The 15,380-nt window shown below is 38.3% G+C and overlaps 1 protein-coding gene across 4 annotated transcripts in view; it reads right to left on the bottom strand.

Moving 5' to 3' along the window:
• The window catches only part of PACRG (parkin coregulated), a 516,787-nt gene that overhangs the window by 433,658 nt on the left and 67,749 nt on the right, over positions 1 to 15,380 (bottom strand). For all 4 annotated transcript variants that reach the window (XM_077899338.1, XM_077899347.1, XM_077899358.1 and 1 more), the window contains exon 2: positions 1,599 to 1,733. In XM_077899338.1, coding sequence (XP_077755464.1) covers positions 1,599 to 1,733 — 135 coding nt within the window. The remainder of the gene's footprint in view (positions 1 to 1,598; positions 1,734 to 15,380) is intronic.

The following is a 15,380-nucleotide window of genomic DNA, read 5'->3' as shown; positions in this document are numbered from 1 at the left end:
CTTATGTGCTATAATTGCTTAAAACACCAAAATCTACTGATTTTTTGTAAGGAATTATAGCATATTCTTTTACTCCAAGGGAATCAGATTTTTAAGAACCTCCATTTTTACCATGTGGAGCCAGTATGCAGACAAATAAACACAAAATCCATGTACCTAATCAAATGTAAGCAAACCCAAAAATTACAGTAAAATTCTGAGAATATGAACTTACATTAAGACTAAAATATCTGGATTACTTATACTTGCTATAAGTTTTTCCTCATTATGTGTGCACATTGTCACATAATAAATTCACATTTTAATAGAAATGATTAAAAGCAAGATAGTGATGTCCTTCATCCTCCTAAAAAAATTATGACATAATTTAATACAGGGACAGCTTCAGATTTCCATTGCCAAATAGTTTGTAGTAATTCTATGTTCAATAACTGAATTTCTAATGGTTGCTCAAGGTTTAGAAATGTTTGATAATTCTATGAAAACATTTAAAGACATACTAGAAATAATGCAAGCAACTCTTAGTTGCTCCATAAAAGAAGGAAAAGGTTAATTTTGATGAATTTAAGTATTTACTTTGATGAATTCTTTACTTTGGTCATTTTACTTTTTAATGCAAATTTACACAGAGTACAAACAATTCCTATCTTCACCTTCAGACACTATTGTGGGACTTTTTCATGAAATGGGTCAATTGCTTCAGTCAGATGGTATTTGGCAAAAATCTCATGTTCCTCAACCCTAGGCTATACACGTGTGCAAACTCTGTCTTTAGGCAGAGAAGCCCTTTTAGCTGATAAATATCACCCAAGGCAAAGTCCTTGATAACAGAAAACAATTAAATAGCAGAGGCTGGTTAGAGATCAGCATTCGTTTTTCAAATTAAATGTAAAAGCCTTCTCCAGTTAAGAGATTGGCAAGTTTTTACAAATAACATCAGTGAGCCTTTTAGAAAGAAACACGGCCACATTAGAATGGAATCATTAGGCAATACATTTATTTTGAAGCCAATTAACCTTTTGTCAGAAAAATGTCGGTGCCGTAATGGTTTCAGAGTGGAGGTCAGCCTCTAACCGGGCACGTATGACAGCCACTGTCGCTGACATGTGCCGCAGACAGAGAGAGTGCGGCGACGAGAACCGACCTTCTTTTGTATTCCACTCTGCATTTCCAGGGAGCAGACAGTCTTGACCTATCCATTTAGGTAATTAAAGCTTCTATTTGGAAGTGTCCTGCAGGAAGGTGAAATTTGGGGTAGATAAATGGCTGTTGCTCTCCGAATTCAGCCACCAGTTCCATCATTTGATGGACTGCCTGAAACAGGCTGCACTGCCAGGTTCTCATAAAAATAGAGATGAATTGGGTAGCAGACAATTCTCTAAGGCAAAGCAACTCTGTCATTTTCTTTCTCGCAGGCTATAATTTAATTGTTAGTCAAAGTGGACAGCTGACACAGGGGGGCTTTCTCTAAGAGCTTACCCACCACCTTCCATTCACAGCGAAATCACTCTAGTTTATTTACTTAGCCAAGTTTGTTTGGCATTGGGAGATGTCACTCTCACTGCACAGCTGGTTCTCCCAGCTGTGCCCTGACTTACCTTCCATGCTATTTTGTTTCCTTTCGAATCATGCTCAAGGGCAATTGGGAAGTCTCCTCGCTCATAAAATTTTCGAAATGCTGTGGGCTTGGTTGGTCTTTCTTTAAATGCTCCTGCAGCTGGAGGGCCTCTCACCTTCAGAGAAAAATAACAGGAATCAGGTTTTGAAAAATACCCAAAATGTATGGTGAAAAGACTTCTCTTAAGTTTTAGTTTATATGAAATTGTCTAATGATGGACAATAGCAACTTCATTAATACAAAAAATTTAAAGAAGATAATTATTTAATAATCATTAAGGGTTACTTTGTTTCAAGCTACTTTAGAAAGCATTCCTAGAAAAAAAGTCACTAAAAAAATATCACCTATAAAGAAAAAAAAGCCTAAACTTTTAAGCAAAGCTTTTAAAAGAGGAGTTCAGGATGTTAAAACTGTTAAGATTTCTAAGAATTGCTGAATCTAATCTCAGGTCTGATATACTTTGTGGAATACTGAAGTAATAAATTACAATACATCCGATAGTGGCACCTGGGTTGCTCAGTAGGTTAAGCATCTGACTCTTGATTTAGGCTCAGGTCTGGATCTCAGGACTGTGAGAATAAGCCCCACATCGACCTCTGAACTCAGCATGGAGTCTGTGTGGGGTTCTTTCCCTCTGTCCCTCCCACCCCCATTATTTCTCTCTAAAATAAATTTTAAAAAGTAAAATATGTTCCTTTAAATCTTTCTATATACATAAAATGGTAAAATATGTTCTCATGTGAATATAACAAGAAAACTATAAAAATGTTATATAAAATTAAGTTATAATAAAGAATTTAAAAAGAAAAATGTGTACATATAGCATATATTTGAAATTATGAATTTATGAGAAAGTAACATTAGACTGCATAAGAATCTTTCATCCTCCAAACTGAGATTTTTCTCAAAGAAGAAACATTTCATATTGAGTTATTCACATTAGAAATATATTTTAAATCTGCATTATTTACATATGAATTAATTCATTAGGTCACAAAATGGAAAGTGATTAGTAAACTACTTAGAAAATTATAGATCACTCATTATCCTTCTCTGAAAAAAAAAGTAAATACTAGTTATTTACTAGTTTAATAAAAACATGATTATCTTGTTATTTCATAATATGGACAAAATAGCAAACAATTTATATAATATCTATTTATATATATCTTATATATATATAATTAAATAATATCTATTTATATATATCTATTTTAAGTTACTTGATACCAGGTTAATTTTTAATGTTTGTGTAAAAGCTTTAATTTTAATAAAGAAATATGTAAAAATACATACTATAGATAATATACATAATATATATAATAATAAATATGTTAGATAATGACAAATACATTTTATCTGATGTACATAGAAAGGTGAATACTAGAAACTGGTATATTAAAATACTAAGATAATTAAATGCTGAACTGGAGTTGAAGAGTAAGGTAACACCAAGATATTTGTTAGGGTTTATTTTTTTATTTCTTATTTTTTTAGAGAGAGAGTGTGCTCACACACACATATGCAAGGTTGGGGGGAGGGGCAGAGGGAGAGGGAGAGAGAATCTCAAGCAGACTCTGGGAGGGAAAGGGCAGAGGGAAAAAGAGAATCTCAAGCAGACTCCTCACTGAACCTGGATCCTATAGTGGGGCTCAATCCCACCAGCCTTATATCATGACCTGAGGCAAAATCAAAAGTTAGACACTTAACAGAGCCACCCAGGCACCCCTAGAGTTCAGAATTTCCTTCACTACATGGCACATTATTTCCGGCATATAATTATGCAAATAATTGAAGTGACACTGGGTAGTGGGGAAGCACGATTGCATCTTAAAAAATATTTGAAATTTGTTCTGGTGTTAGAATTATTAGCCACCATTTTTAGACAAACTCAATTGTTAAGTAACCATATGTATATGACAACTACTTTGAACAGAGCCCTGAGCTGGATGTTACACATACATTCCTAATGTATGACAGAAACCATGAAGATGTCACTCCTGGGCTTTAGCAATATATGGAGTGGTAAATTTTGAATCACATTTTTGGAAATTGATAAAGAATTGGGGCAGTCCCAGTGGCGCCGCGGTTTAGCGCCGCCTGCAGCCCAGGGCATGATCCTGGAAACCCGGGATCGAGTCCTACGTCGGGCTCTCTGCATGGAGCTTGTTTCTCCCTCTGCCTGCATGTGTCTGCGCCTCTCTGTCTCTGTGTCTCTATGAATAAATAAATAAAAATCTTAAAAAAAAAAGAATTGACAACTTTTTATTTTGGCAATAAGTTATATACCAAAAAAAAAAAAAAGATTACTATCTATCATCATGTCATCATTTTAACACCCTCTAAAAAAGTGGAAAACATGATCCAAAGAAAGAAAACTTAGCCAAATTAAACTAGCATCATACATATTTATAGAAAGTTACATGCAATAGTGCAGATATGTATATGTTTATGTGTATTGTATTATTGTATAGTACTGATTGCTGGTCAGCAGATACCTTATTTTTTGTGTTTTAAAAAATAAATATTTTTTTTTAAATTTTTTTTATTTATTTATGATAGTTACAGAGAGAGAGAGAGAGAGAGGCAGAGACACAGGCAGAGGGAGAAGCAGGCTCCATGCACCGGGAGCCCGATGTGGGATTCGATCCCGGGTCTCCAGGATCGCGCCCTGGGCCAAAGGCAGGCGCCAAACCGCTGCGCCATCCAGGGATCCCTAAAAAATAAATATTAAATACATAAGGAAAATACATATGTATTTATTTATACATATGTATATTTATACATATACATATATTTATACATATGTATTTTCCTTATGTATTTAATTAGTCATTTACTAGTTTAATAAAAACATGATTATTTTGTTAATTCATAATATGGACAAAATAGCAAATGTGTATATACACACATATGTATATATGTATGTGTGTATATACACATATACATATATGTATACATATATATATGTATACATATATAATGAAATATTCAGCCAGAAACAGAAGGAAATCTTGCCATTTATGACATCATGGATGAAGCTCGAGGCCATTATGCTGAGTAAGTGCATAAGTCAGACAAAAAGACAAAACTGTGTAATCTCACTTACATGTGAAATCTAAAAGAACCGAACTCATAGAAACAGAATAGATTGGTGGTTGCCAGGGTCTAGAGGCTGGGTGACATCTACCGATGGTCTTTTTTCATTCGCTTTTTGATCTTCCTGATTCTTGGTGTGGTAATTGATTTTCTGTTGAAACCTGGACACTGGTGAGACTCCAGATCTTAAATCTTCTGTTTTAGCTGGTTTATTCCAATCTATCTCTGGCAGAGATGTGGGGAAGGGTATTAGCTCACTACCATCAGGTTGGGGTAGAAATCCTGGAACCCTACCTGGCCTCTGTTGACTCAGGAGAGGGAGTTTCTCATTGCTACTGGGTGAAGCTGGAGGCTCCAGCACCACCAGGCCTCCAGGGACTTTGTGGACAGGGAGGAGTGGCAGTGCCCCATTACTGCTCCCCACACTGACACCACAGAAGGGGGTTGCCTCACTGCTGCTGGGCAGGGATGACATTCCTGTCCCACTAGGAGGCACCTCAGCACAAAGGGGCAAGAGCTTTTCCCTGCTGACAGGGTGAGTGTTCAAGGTACCCCACTCAACTGTGGGTACTGCTCTTTACTGGTCCAGTAGGGATGAAAGGTTCAAATCCTTGTTCAAAACATTCAGCTACAGCCATCATTAAGATCTCTTGTCTATGTATCATCTGCTAACCAGCCTTTTCAATTTTTCTAGATGCCAAGTTTTTATGTTGTTGTTAGCAAACCTCCCATTTGTTCAATGACCAAAAATTTTCTAGAAAGTATTCATCTTTGTCCCTTTTCTTTGTATTTATCTTAAAATTGATTTCTTTTGCCTTTTGTCTCTTCTTCTAAATACATTCTTTCTGATTCTGAATTCAAAATTCTAATCATCCAAACTTTTCAAAGAACGAACATATTTCTAAGAAGCCTAGAAGGCTTTTTATAAACTGTTATAGATAACGTGTACTTCCTCTTTCTTCCCATAAATTTTCATGGACTCCCTACAGAAATGATTCCATGCCTACAATTTCATGGAAAGTCTTTACTTAGTTTGCTATGTGATCACTCAACAGTACAGAAATTCTTTCTTCAGTGTCTGTTATCCTCTGTTTTTATATTTCTGCCATTTACTCATTTTAAAACACTGTATTTTTTTTTTTTTTGGATTCTGCTATAAGCCCCTTCCAAATTAAGTCTTGGCATCTCAAAGTTGTAATTTGAAAACTAACTAGAAAATTTTCAGTTACACCTGTTAGTGCAACATGGGCATTATCTAATTTTATGCAGATGCTTTGTCACTGTCCCTAGATAATTTTTTTCTGTTCCAAATACATATTTACCTACTTAAATCTAATAGAAGGATATAACATTTTTTATATTCTACACATACTCTATTCCAGCATTCTAAGTAATTCTAAAAACCTGTACATGAAAAATCAAGTAAATAATAATCTTTGGAAAGGTACTAAAGATATTACTACTGGAAATCACACAGATGGATGTAAGTTGACTAAATAAAATTAAAAATGAGTAAAAGTACTGTTAAGAATCCTTATGTACAGCCCATATTTATAGGACTACTGCAGATTTTATTTAATGTCTTAAGAGGACTACTGCAGGTTTTACTTAATATCTTAAGAATTTTACCCCATTCATTATAAATAATATAGAACAAATAAGGAACCATAAATCAAACTAGATTTGTGGGAAAATGCAATTAGGATTTGCCTCAATTGTGGGGGCTGTCCATAAACCAATTAGGAAGAATGGGTGTCGCAGCAGAATGTTTTAATAAAATCTAATGCACTTGGGAACCAAGATATTGAATGCACTTTGAAGTGACTATCAATGACAGAATACTTTATATGCCTACACTTATTGAATGCTGGAAGGATTTATGATGTAGAGCACAGTCTCTGTCATATGGTCACAAAAAATAATTAGTAGGCAAGAATTTTAAGGTTCTCTAAAATTCTTCATTATATAATTTGAAATTCTATATATAAAATGTATATTTATAATTCATATATTTACATATATAAAATTCTTCATTATATAATTTGAAATTTTTGCTATTCAATAGTATTTTTTAGCATAACCTGAGGCTGATAAAAAAAAATCCCTTTACTTCAAGTGGGAAATTTATACTGCGTTATTCTAATGCGCCTGTTTAGCCAGCTTACTAACAATGAAACAATAAGATACAAAGACATTAATTTCTGATTTTCATCAGCTTTTTTTAAAAATTGTTTTTTAATTTATTTGTGATATTCACAGAGAGAGAGAGAGAGGCAGAGACACAGGCAGAGGGAGAAGCAGGCTCCAAGCACCGGGAGCCCGACGTGGGATTCCATCCGGGGTCTCCAGTATCACGCCCTGGGCCAAAGGCAGGTGCTAAACCGCTGCGCCACCCAGGGATCCCTTCATCAGCTTTTTAAAAAAGATTATTTATTTGAGAGAAAGAGAGACAGGAAGAGAGCACAAGCATGGGGAGCCATAGAGGGAGGAGAAGCAGACTCACCACTGAGAAGGGAGCCCCATGCAGGGGCTCCATCCCAGGACCCCGGAATTGCAACCTGAGCCAAAGGTAGACAACTGACTGAGCCACCAAGGTGCCCCTCCTATTTTCATCAGCTTTAACCTGAAATTTGGATTCACTGAAAGTGATGTGGTTAAGCAGTTGGTAGGCAAGAGCTATACTGTCTTCCAGCTACAGAGGCACTTGAATATTAGCCCGAGGGAGGACCAGCAAATTTGTTGCCATTAGCCTAGACTTCTGAGTAAGTAGGACTGTAATTCAGTGTCTGCCCCACTTGCCAATCATAACTGTTAACACATCAGAAATTTTGCATTACCTAACGTTACCAGATGACCAAGAATATGATTTCCAAAGTATTACAATTAGCAAATTTTACTGTAGTGGTAGCTGAAGCACCTTATCATTAACAAAAATGAGTGTGTATTATCAGCTAAAATTTTTATAAGAAATTTTAATAATATAACAAAACATTATGATAGTGATATTTTTGTTAGTAATAGCCAGAAGAGATAACAATGCCTTATATGGTGTGTGTGTGTGTGTGTGTGTGTGTGTGTATCAACAAATGTTCAACATATATAGACATCTTGTGGAGTCCAGAACAATCAGGCCCTACAGGTAATCGTGAGCAGCAGGAAAAAACATCCAAGTGTTGTGGGTAAGCTACTTTAGGAAGCTTATTCCACTGAGATCTAACAGGAGGGGCCTGGAGTCACAGTGATCAGGCTGGACTTTCGAGCAGTGGCCCAAACACAAGGCGGCAAAGACCTTAAATTAGGACACCATCAACACCAACAAAATCCCCTAATGATCTATTTATGTTTTACAAGCATTGTTGGTTTCAGTTTTCAACAAAACCTGCATGAAATGATCATCACGGACAAGAAAACCTAAGCTTCGGTTGCTTCAATAAGCTGGCAGAAATCAGAGTTAGTCAGTAGTAGGAAAGAGACCCCTGTGCTTCTGCTCTCCAGTATGTGTCCTTAGTCACTATACCAGAAAGCTGGGTTTGGGCAAAATCCTAAAGGGAATAATCTAGGGCACACAACTGATTGAATGAGGAGATCCAGAGGCAGAGATGAGACAGGCTTCTGACTACAAAGATGCAAATAACTAATGTGTTTAAGTTACATAAAAAATAAACTCTGGAATGGAGGGAAAGCTCAATAAATCACATAGAATTCTACCACCTATTGCTAATTTTGTGCTTTTCCTTCCAGAACAAATGTACAAATATCATGCCTATTTCATATTATGCTCTTCAGACAGAGACCTCTACATGAGTTAATAAAATAAAAATTTATAGTTTATGATTCTTGATAAAGATTATTTGCTGATTAAATGGGAGAACAGGTCTTCTGTCTTAGTCGGCTTGGGTTGCTATAACAAAATACCATAGATCAGATGTCTTAAATGACAGATGTTCATTTTCTCACATTTCTGGAGGCTGGACATCCAAGATCAGGGTGGCAGCATGGTCAGGTTCTAATAATAACCCTCTTCCTTAAAAAAAAAAAAAAAAAAAAGAACCCTCTTCCTAGCTTGTAGACCATTGCCTTTCACTGTGTCCTCACATGCTAGAGAGTGCTCAAGAGAGTATGGTCTCTCTCCCTCCTCTTAATAAGGACACTAAGTCCCATCATGGAGGCCACACTCTTGAGCCATCTCATAAATGTAATCCTGATGGCCCCACCTCCAAACATCATCACATTGGGGGTTAGTGCTTCAACATATGGAGTTTGCAGAATGTAAACATTTAGTTTCTGACATCTTCCTATTGTTCAATTTGGATTAATATGTTTAACAAATGAGGATATTTTCTCATCTTAGTATAAATGCTAAATGCATACATTTGCACAAGTGTTCCTGTCTTTTCCATATTAATATCAATTTGTATGAGTTTTTTTTTATCAATAGGTATTAACCATTGGTCGCATTTACTATAAATATCTCCTCCCATCTTTGTTTTTCACTTTTATTTATTTAGCATTTAAAAGTTTTAGTTTTTTTTTCTTTGGTAGAAAAGTTTCTTGGTCTTTACTTGCTCTTTTTATCTCTGGGCTTTTTATCCTCAGTCAGGATACTGTGAATGTTGTGCACAATGAATATTGACTAATTAAATCATATCCTTCATCTACTTAAAACCCACGGATGATTTCCTACTGAAATGCATTCCCACTGTGCAGACAGACATTTGGAAGCTGATGGCAATGCCTCTGGTAATGCCTCTACATACTGGCCATTCTCGAATATGCCCTGCTTTCTTAGGCCTCCATGATTTTCCTGTTCCACCAACCTCTAATTCTTCCTCACTCCTTCATTCCTTTAGCTCCTCCTTCTTTTTTTCCTGAATAACCACGAATCACCTTCATGATGTAGCACCACCTCACTAGTTCTAAGAAACCTTTCCCAACAGGCCATATCCCTACTTTGGAGTGGGATTAAGTTCCTCTTCACATTAGGCCTGAAATGCCTGAGGGATGAACTAACAGTAGACACCAGATCAATCCGTATGGACATTATCAGGGAGATTCAGGTGATTCACAAAGTTTAAGTGGTGGGTTAAATCTATGGAGACTGGTAAATTTTCCCAAAGGGAAAGTAAGTGTATAGTGAAAAAAAGGCTGAGAACCTGAAACATTTCCTGGAAACTTAATAATAAATGGATTCTACAGGAGAATTGCAAGAATAGAGTGGTAGGAATAAAATGGGGAAGGGATGGTTTAGAAATCAATGAATGAGAGGAAGAGTTTTTTTTTTATTAATTTTTTTTTATTTATTTATGACAGTCACACAGAGAGAGAGAGAGAGAGAGGCAGAGACACAGGCAGAGGGAGAAGCAGGCTCCATGCACCGGGAGCCCGACGTGGGATTCGATCCCGGGCCTCCAGGATCACGCCCTGGGCCAAAGGCAGGCGCCAAACCGCTGTGCCACCCAGGGATCCCCAGAGGAAGAGTTTCTTAATGATACAAGTGGGTTAGTTAAGAAGAGAGTTAAAAGTTCTCTGAAAAATCAAAAAACTATACTGGCATGATGGGATGGAAACCAGACTACAGTGCATTGAGGGATGAATGAGGAATGAAAACAGATATAGGCTTTGGGAGCCATCCTGTCCCATGAGCTATGAAAATCTGAGTTGCTAGTAAGGCAGAATTGTTAAAGTTGGGCACAGGTAATTGTGGTTGGAAATGGAGATGATAAAAAGCATTAATGGGCTATAATACTGGAATTCATAAACTAATCACTTATGGAACTAGAATACATCTTATAATAAAATATATATTTATGACTAATACACTTATCTAAAATGGCTAGAGAAACTTGTGAAGTATAGTTTTTTTCAGTGTTAGAAACTCATGAGAAAAAAAAGAAACTCATAAATCTGAATTCAAGGACCTACGGTCACATACACTAAGATATTTCCTAGGAACAGAGTTAAGAAATTTTATCTAATATAGATCCTGCCTATGTCATTCATTCACTGAAAAATGTATTGAATACATACTATTTCCGGGTCACTAGGCTTGGTATTATTGGTGACAAAGATGTAAGTGAAATATATTATCCTCAAAATACATATCATTTAGGAAAATAGGTGAGACTATCTCCCAGGCTCTTTTATAGAAATAAGCATGTGATACGTCAAAGAAATGCCACAGAAAGATATGGAGAATTCTGTGCACTCAGATGATAAAACATTTCAGTTTTAAGACATTATTCTTTTTTCATTAGACAATGTTATTTAGCTTTGCAAAATACTTACATTTTTCAGTGGAACCAGGCAGCAATATATTTTAATTTCCTATAAACTTGAATTCTGTACAATTTCAATTAGAGGTAATTATCAGAGAATTATAGTTGTATATAATACAAATTTGTATCACAAATTTGTATATTTACAACTTTTGTAGTTATTAATGATTAAATCTGAACTAATTGCCTCTATTCTGTGTACATCTCTTAGATCTAAGTAACTATCAATATCACCAGTTTTATGACCACAAATTCATTACTGATGAGACCAATACATATTTTCTTTTTATGCAAAAATTCTCACAATCAAACTCACATTTTCTCTTTTGAAATTCACTTGCGAAGATGGCGGAAGAGTAGGGTCCCCAAGTCACCTGTCCCCACCAAATTACCTAGATAATCTTCAGATTATCCTGAAAATCTACGAATTTGGCCTGAGATTTAAAGAGAGACCAGCTGGAACGCTACAGTGAGAAGAGTTCGCGCTTCTATCAAGGTAGGAAGACGGGGAAGAAGAAATAAAGAAACAAAAGGCCTCAAGGGGGAGGGGCCCCGCGAGGAGCCGGGCTGAGGCCGGGGCGAGTGTCCCCAGGACAGGAGAGCCCCGTCCCGGAGACGCAGGAGCTGCACCAATCTTCCCGGGCGGAAAGGGGCTCGCGGGGAGGTGGAGCAGGACCCGGGAGGGAGGGGATGCCCTCGGGCTCCCCGGGACAGTAACAGAGCAACTGCGCACCCAGGAGAGTGCGCCGAGCTCCCTAAGGGCTGCAGCGCGCACGGCGGGACCCGGCGGGACCCGGAGCAGCTGGAGGGGCTCGGGCGGCGGCTCCGCGGAGGGGGCTGCGCGGCGGGAGCAGCTCGGAGGGGCTCGGGCGGAGGAAGAGGCTCCGCGGAGGGGGCCGCGCGGTTCCAGGAGCAGCTCGGGGGGGCTCGGGCGGCAGCTCCGCGGAGGGGGTTGCGCGGCCCGGGAGCGCGAATCCACCAGCGCAGGCACCGGAGCACAGGGCGCCGGGACACAGCCCAGGATCCGGCCTCCCCCCGGGACAGGCAGAGGCCGGGAGGGCCCAGGACAGCGAGGACGCTCCTGCCCTAAGCTGAGATCAGCGGCCCCGCCCCGGAGCCTCCAGGCCCTGCAGACGGAGAGCTCCGGAGTTCCTGCGGGGGCTGAATCCAGGGCTCCAGAGCTGGCCGGGTCACTGCAGTTGTACCTACTGGGGCCTCATGGGGTAAACAACCCCCACTGAGCCTCACAGTGGCCTCACCGGATAAACAGGATAAACATTACTCACTGAGCCCTACACCAGGCTGGGGGCAGAGCAGCTCCCCCAAGTGCTAACACCTGAAAATCAGCACAACAGGCCCCTCCCCCAGAAGATCATCTAGGCGGACAGGGGAAAAACAAATTGTTGACGAAGCAGCACTTGAAAGTTCCAGGGTAAGTCAAGGGACTTACACTATACAGAATCAGAGGATGCTCCCCTGTGTTTTTTTTTGTTTTTGTTTTTGTTTTTGTTTTTGTTTTGCTTTTTGATTTCTGTTTGCTTCCCCCACCCCTTTTCCTTCCTTCCTTTCTTTTTTTTCTCTTTTTCTTCTTTTATTCTTCCTTTTCTTCTTCTTTTTTTCTTTTCTTTCCTTCTTTCTCTTCTCTCTTTTTCTCCTTTTCCCAATATAACTTGTTTTTGGCCACTCTGCACTGAGCAAAATGACTAGAGGGAAAACCTCACCTCAAACAAAGAATCAGAAACAGTCCTCTCTCCCACAGAGTTACAAAATTTGGATTACAATTCAATGTCAGAAAGCCAATTCAGAAGCACGATTATAAAGCTACTGGTGGCTCTAGAAAAAAGCATAAAGGACTCAAGAGACTTTATGACTGCAGAATTTAGATCTAACCAGGCAGAAATTAAAAATCAATCGAATGAGATGCAATCCAAAGTAGAAGTCCTAACGATGAGGGTTAACGAGGTGGAAGAAAGAGTGAGTGACATAGAAGACAAGTTGATGGCAAAGAGGGAAACTGAGGAAAAAAGAGACAAACAAAAGACCATGAAGATAGATTAAGGGAAATAAACGACAGCCTGAGGAAGAAAAACCTACGTGTAATTGGGGTTCCCCAGGGCGCTGAAAGGGATAGAGGGCCAGAATATGTATTTGAACAAATCCTAGCTGAAAATTTTCCTAATCTGGGAAGGGAAACAGGCATTCAGATCCCGGAAATAGAGAGATCCCCCCCCCTAAAATCAATAAAAACCGTTCAACACCTCAACATCTAATAGTTAAGCTTGCAAATTCCAAATATAAAGAGAAGATCCTTAAAGCAGCAAGAGACAAGAAATCCCTGACTTTTATGGGGAGGAGTATTAGGGTAACAGCAGACCTCTCCACAGAGACCTGGCAGGCCAGAAAGGGCTGGCAGGATATATTCAGGGTCCTAAATGAGAAGAACATGCAACCAAGAATACTTTATCCAGCAAGGCTCTCATTCAAAATGGAAGGAGAGATAAAGAGCTTCAAAGACAGGCAGGAACTGAAAGAATATGTGACCTCCAAACCAGCTCTGCAAGAAATTTTAAGGGGGACTCTCAAAATTCCCCTTTAAGAAGAAGTCCAATGGAACAATCCACAAAAACAAGGACTGAACAGATATCATGATGACTCTAAACTCATATCTTTCAATAGTAACTCTGAACGTGAACGGGCTTAATGACCCCATCAAAAGGTGCAGGGTGTCAGACCGGATAAAAAGGCAGGACCCATCTATTTGCTGTCTACAAGAGACTCATTTTAGACAGAAGGACAGCTACAGCCTGAAAATAAAAGGTTGGAGAACCATTTACCATTCAAATGATCCTCAAAAGGGGTAGCCATCCTTATATCAGATAAACTAAAATTTACCCCGAAGACTGTAGTGAGAGATGAAGAGGGACACTATATCATACTTAAAGGATCTATCCAACAAGAGGACTTACCAATCATCAATATATATGCCCCGAATCTGGGAGCTGCCAAATATATCAAATAATAACCAAAATTAGGACATACTTAGATAATAATACACTTATACTTGGTGACTTCAATCTAGCTCTTTCTACACTTGATAGGTCTTCTAAACACAACATCTCCAAAGAAACGAGAGCTTTAAATGATACACTGGACTAGATGGATTTCACAGATATCTACAGAACTTTACATCCAAACTCAACTGAATACACCTTCTTCTCAAGTGTACATGGAACTTTCTCCAGAATAGACCACATACTGGGTCACAAATCAGGTCTTAACTGATACCAAAAGATTGGGATCGTCCCCTGTGTATTCTCAGACCATAATGCCTTGAAATTAGAACTAAATCACAACAATAAGTTTGGAAGGACTTCAAACACATGGAGGTTAAGGACCATCTTGCTAAAAGATGAAAGAGTCAACCAGGAAATTAAGCAAGAATTAAAAAGATTCATGGAAACTAATGAGAATGAAGATACAACCGTTCAAAATCTTTGGGATACAGCAAAAGCAGTCCTGAGGGAGAAATACATCACAATACAAGCATCCATCCAAAAACTGGAAAGAACTCAAATACAAAAGCTAACCTTAAACCTAAAGGAGCTAGAGAAAAAAACAGCAAATAGATCCTACACCCAGCAGAAGAAGAGAGTTAATAAAGATTCGAGCAGAACTCAACAAAATCGAGACCAGAAGAACGGTGGAACAGATCAACAAAACCAGGAGTTGGTGGTTCTTTGAAAGAATTAATAAGATAGATAAATCATTAGCAAGCCTTAATAAAAAGAAGAGAGAGAAGACTCAAATTAATAAAATCATGAATGAGAAAGGAGAGATCACTACCAACACCAAGGAAATACAAACGATTTTAAAAACATATTATGAACAGCTATATGGCAACAAATTAGGCAATCTAGAAGAAATGGACGCATTCCTGGAAAGCCACAAATTACCAAAACTGGATCAAGAAGAAATAGAAAACCAGAACAGGCCAATAAACAGGGAGGAAATTGAAGCAGTCATCAAAACCCTCCCAAGACACAAAAGTCAACAGCCAGATGGCTTCCCTGGGGAATTCTATCAAACGTTTAAAGAAGAAACCATACCTATTCTACTAAAGCTGTTTGGAAAGATAGAAAGAGGTGGAGTACTTCCAAATTCATTCTATGAGGCCAGCATCACCCTAATTCCAAAAGCAGACAAAGACCCCAACAAAAAGGAGAATTATAGACCAATATCCCTGATGAACATGGATGCAAAAATTCTCAACAAGATACTAGCCAATGTACTAGCCAACAATACATTAAGAAAATTATTCACCATGACCAAGTAGGATTTATTCCTGGGACACAAGGCTAGTTCAACACTCGTAAAACAATCAATCATAT

The sequence above is a fragment of the Canis aureus genome, chromosome 1 (genome assembly GCF_053574225.1).
Source record: "Canis aureus isolate CA01 chromosome 1, VMU_Caureus_v.1.0, whole genome shotgun sequence".
Classification (NCBI taxonomy): Eukaryota; Metazoa; Chordata; class Mammalia; order Carnivora; family Canidae; genus Canis; species Canis aureus.
Note: the sequence above shows the minus strand (reverse complement) of the source record. Positions and strands in the feature narration are given on the sequence as shown.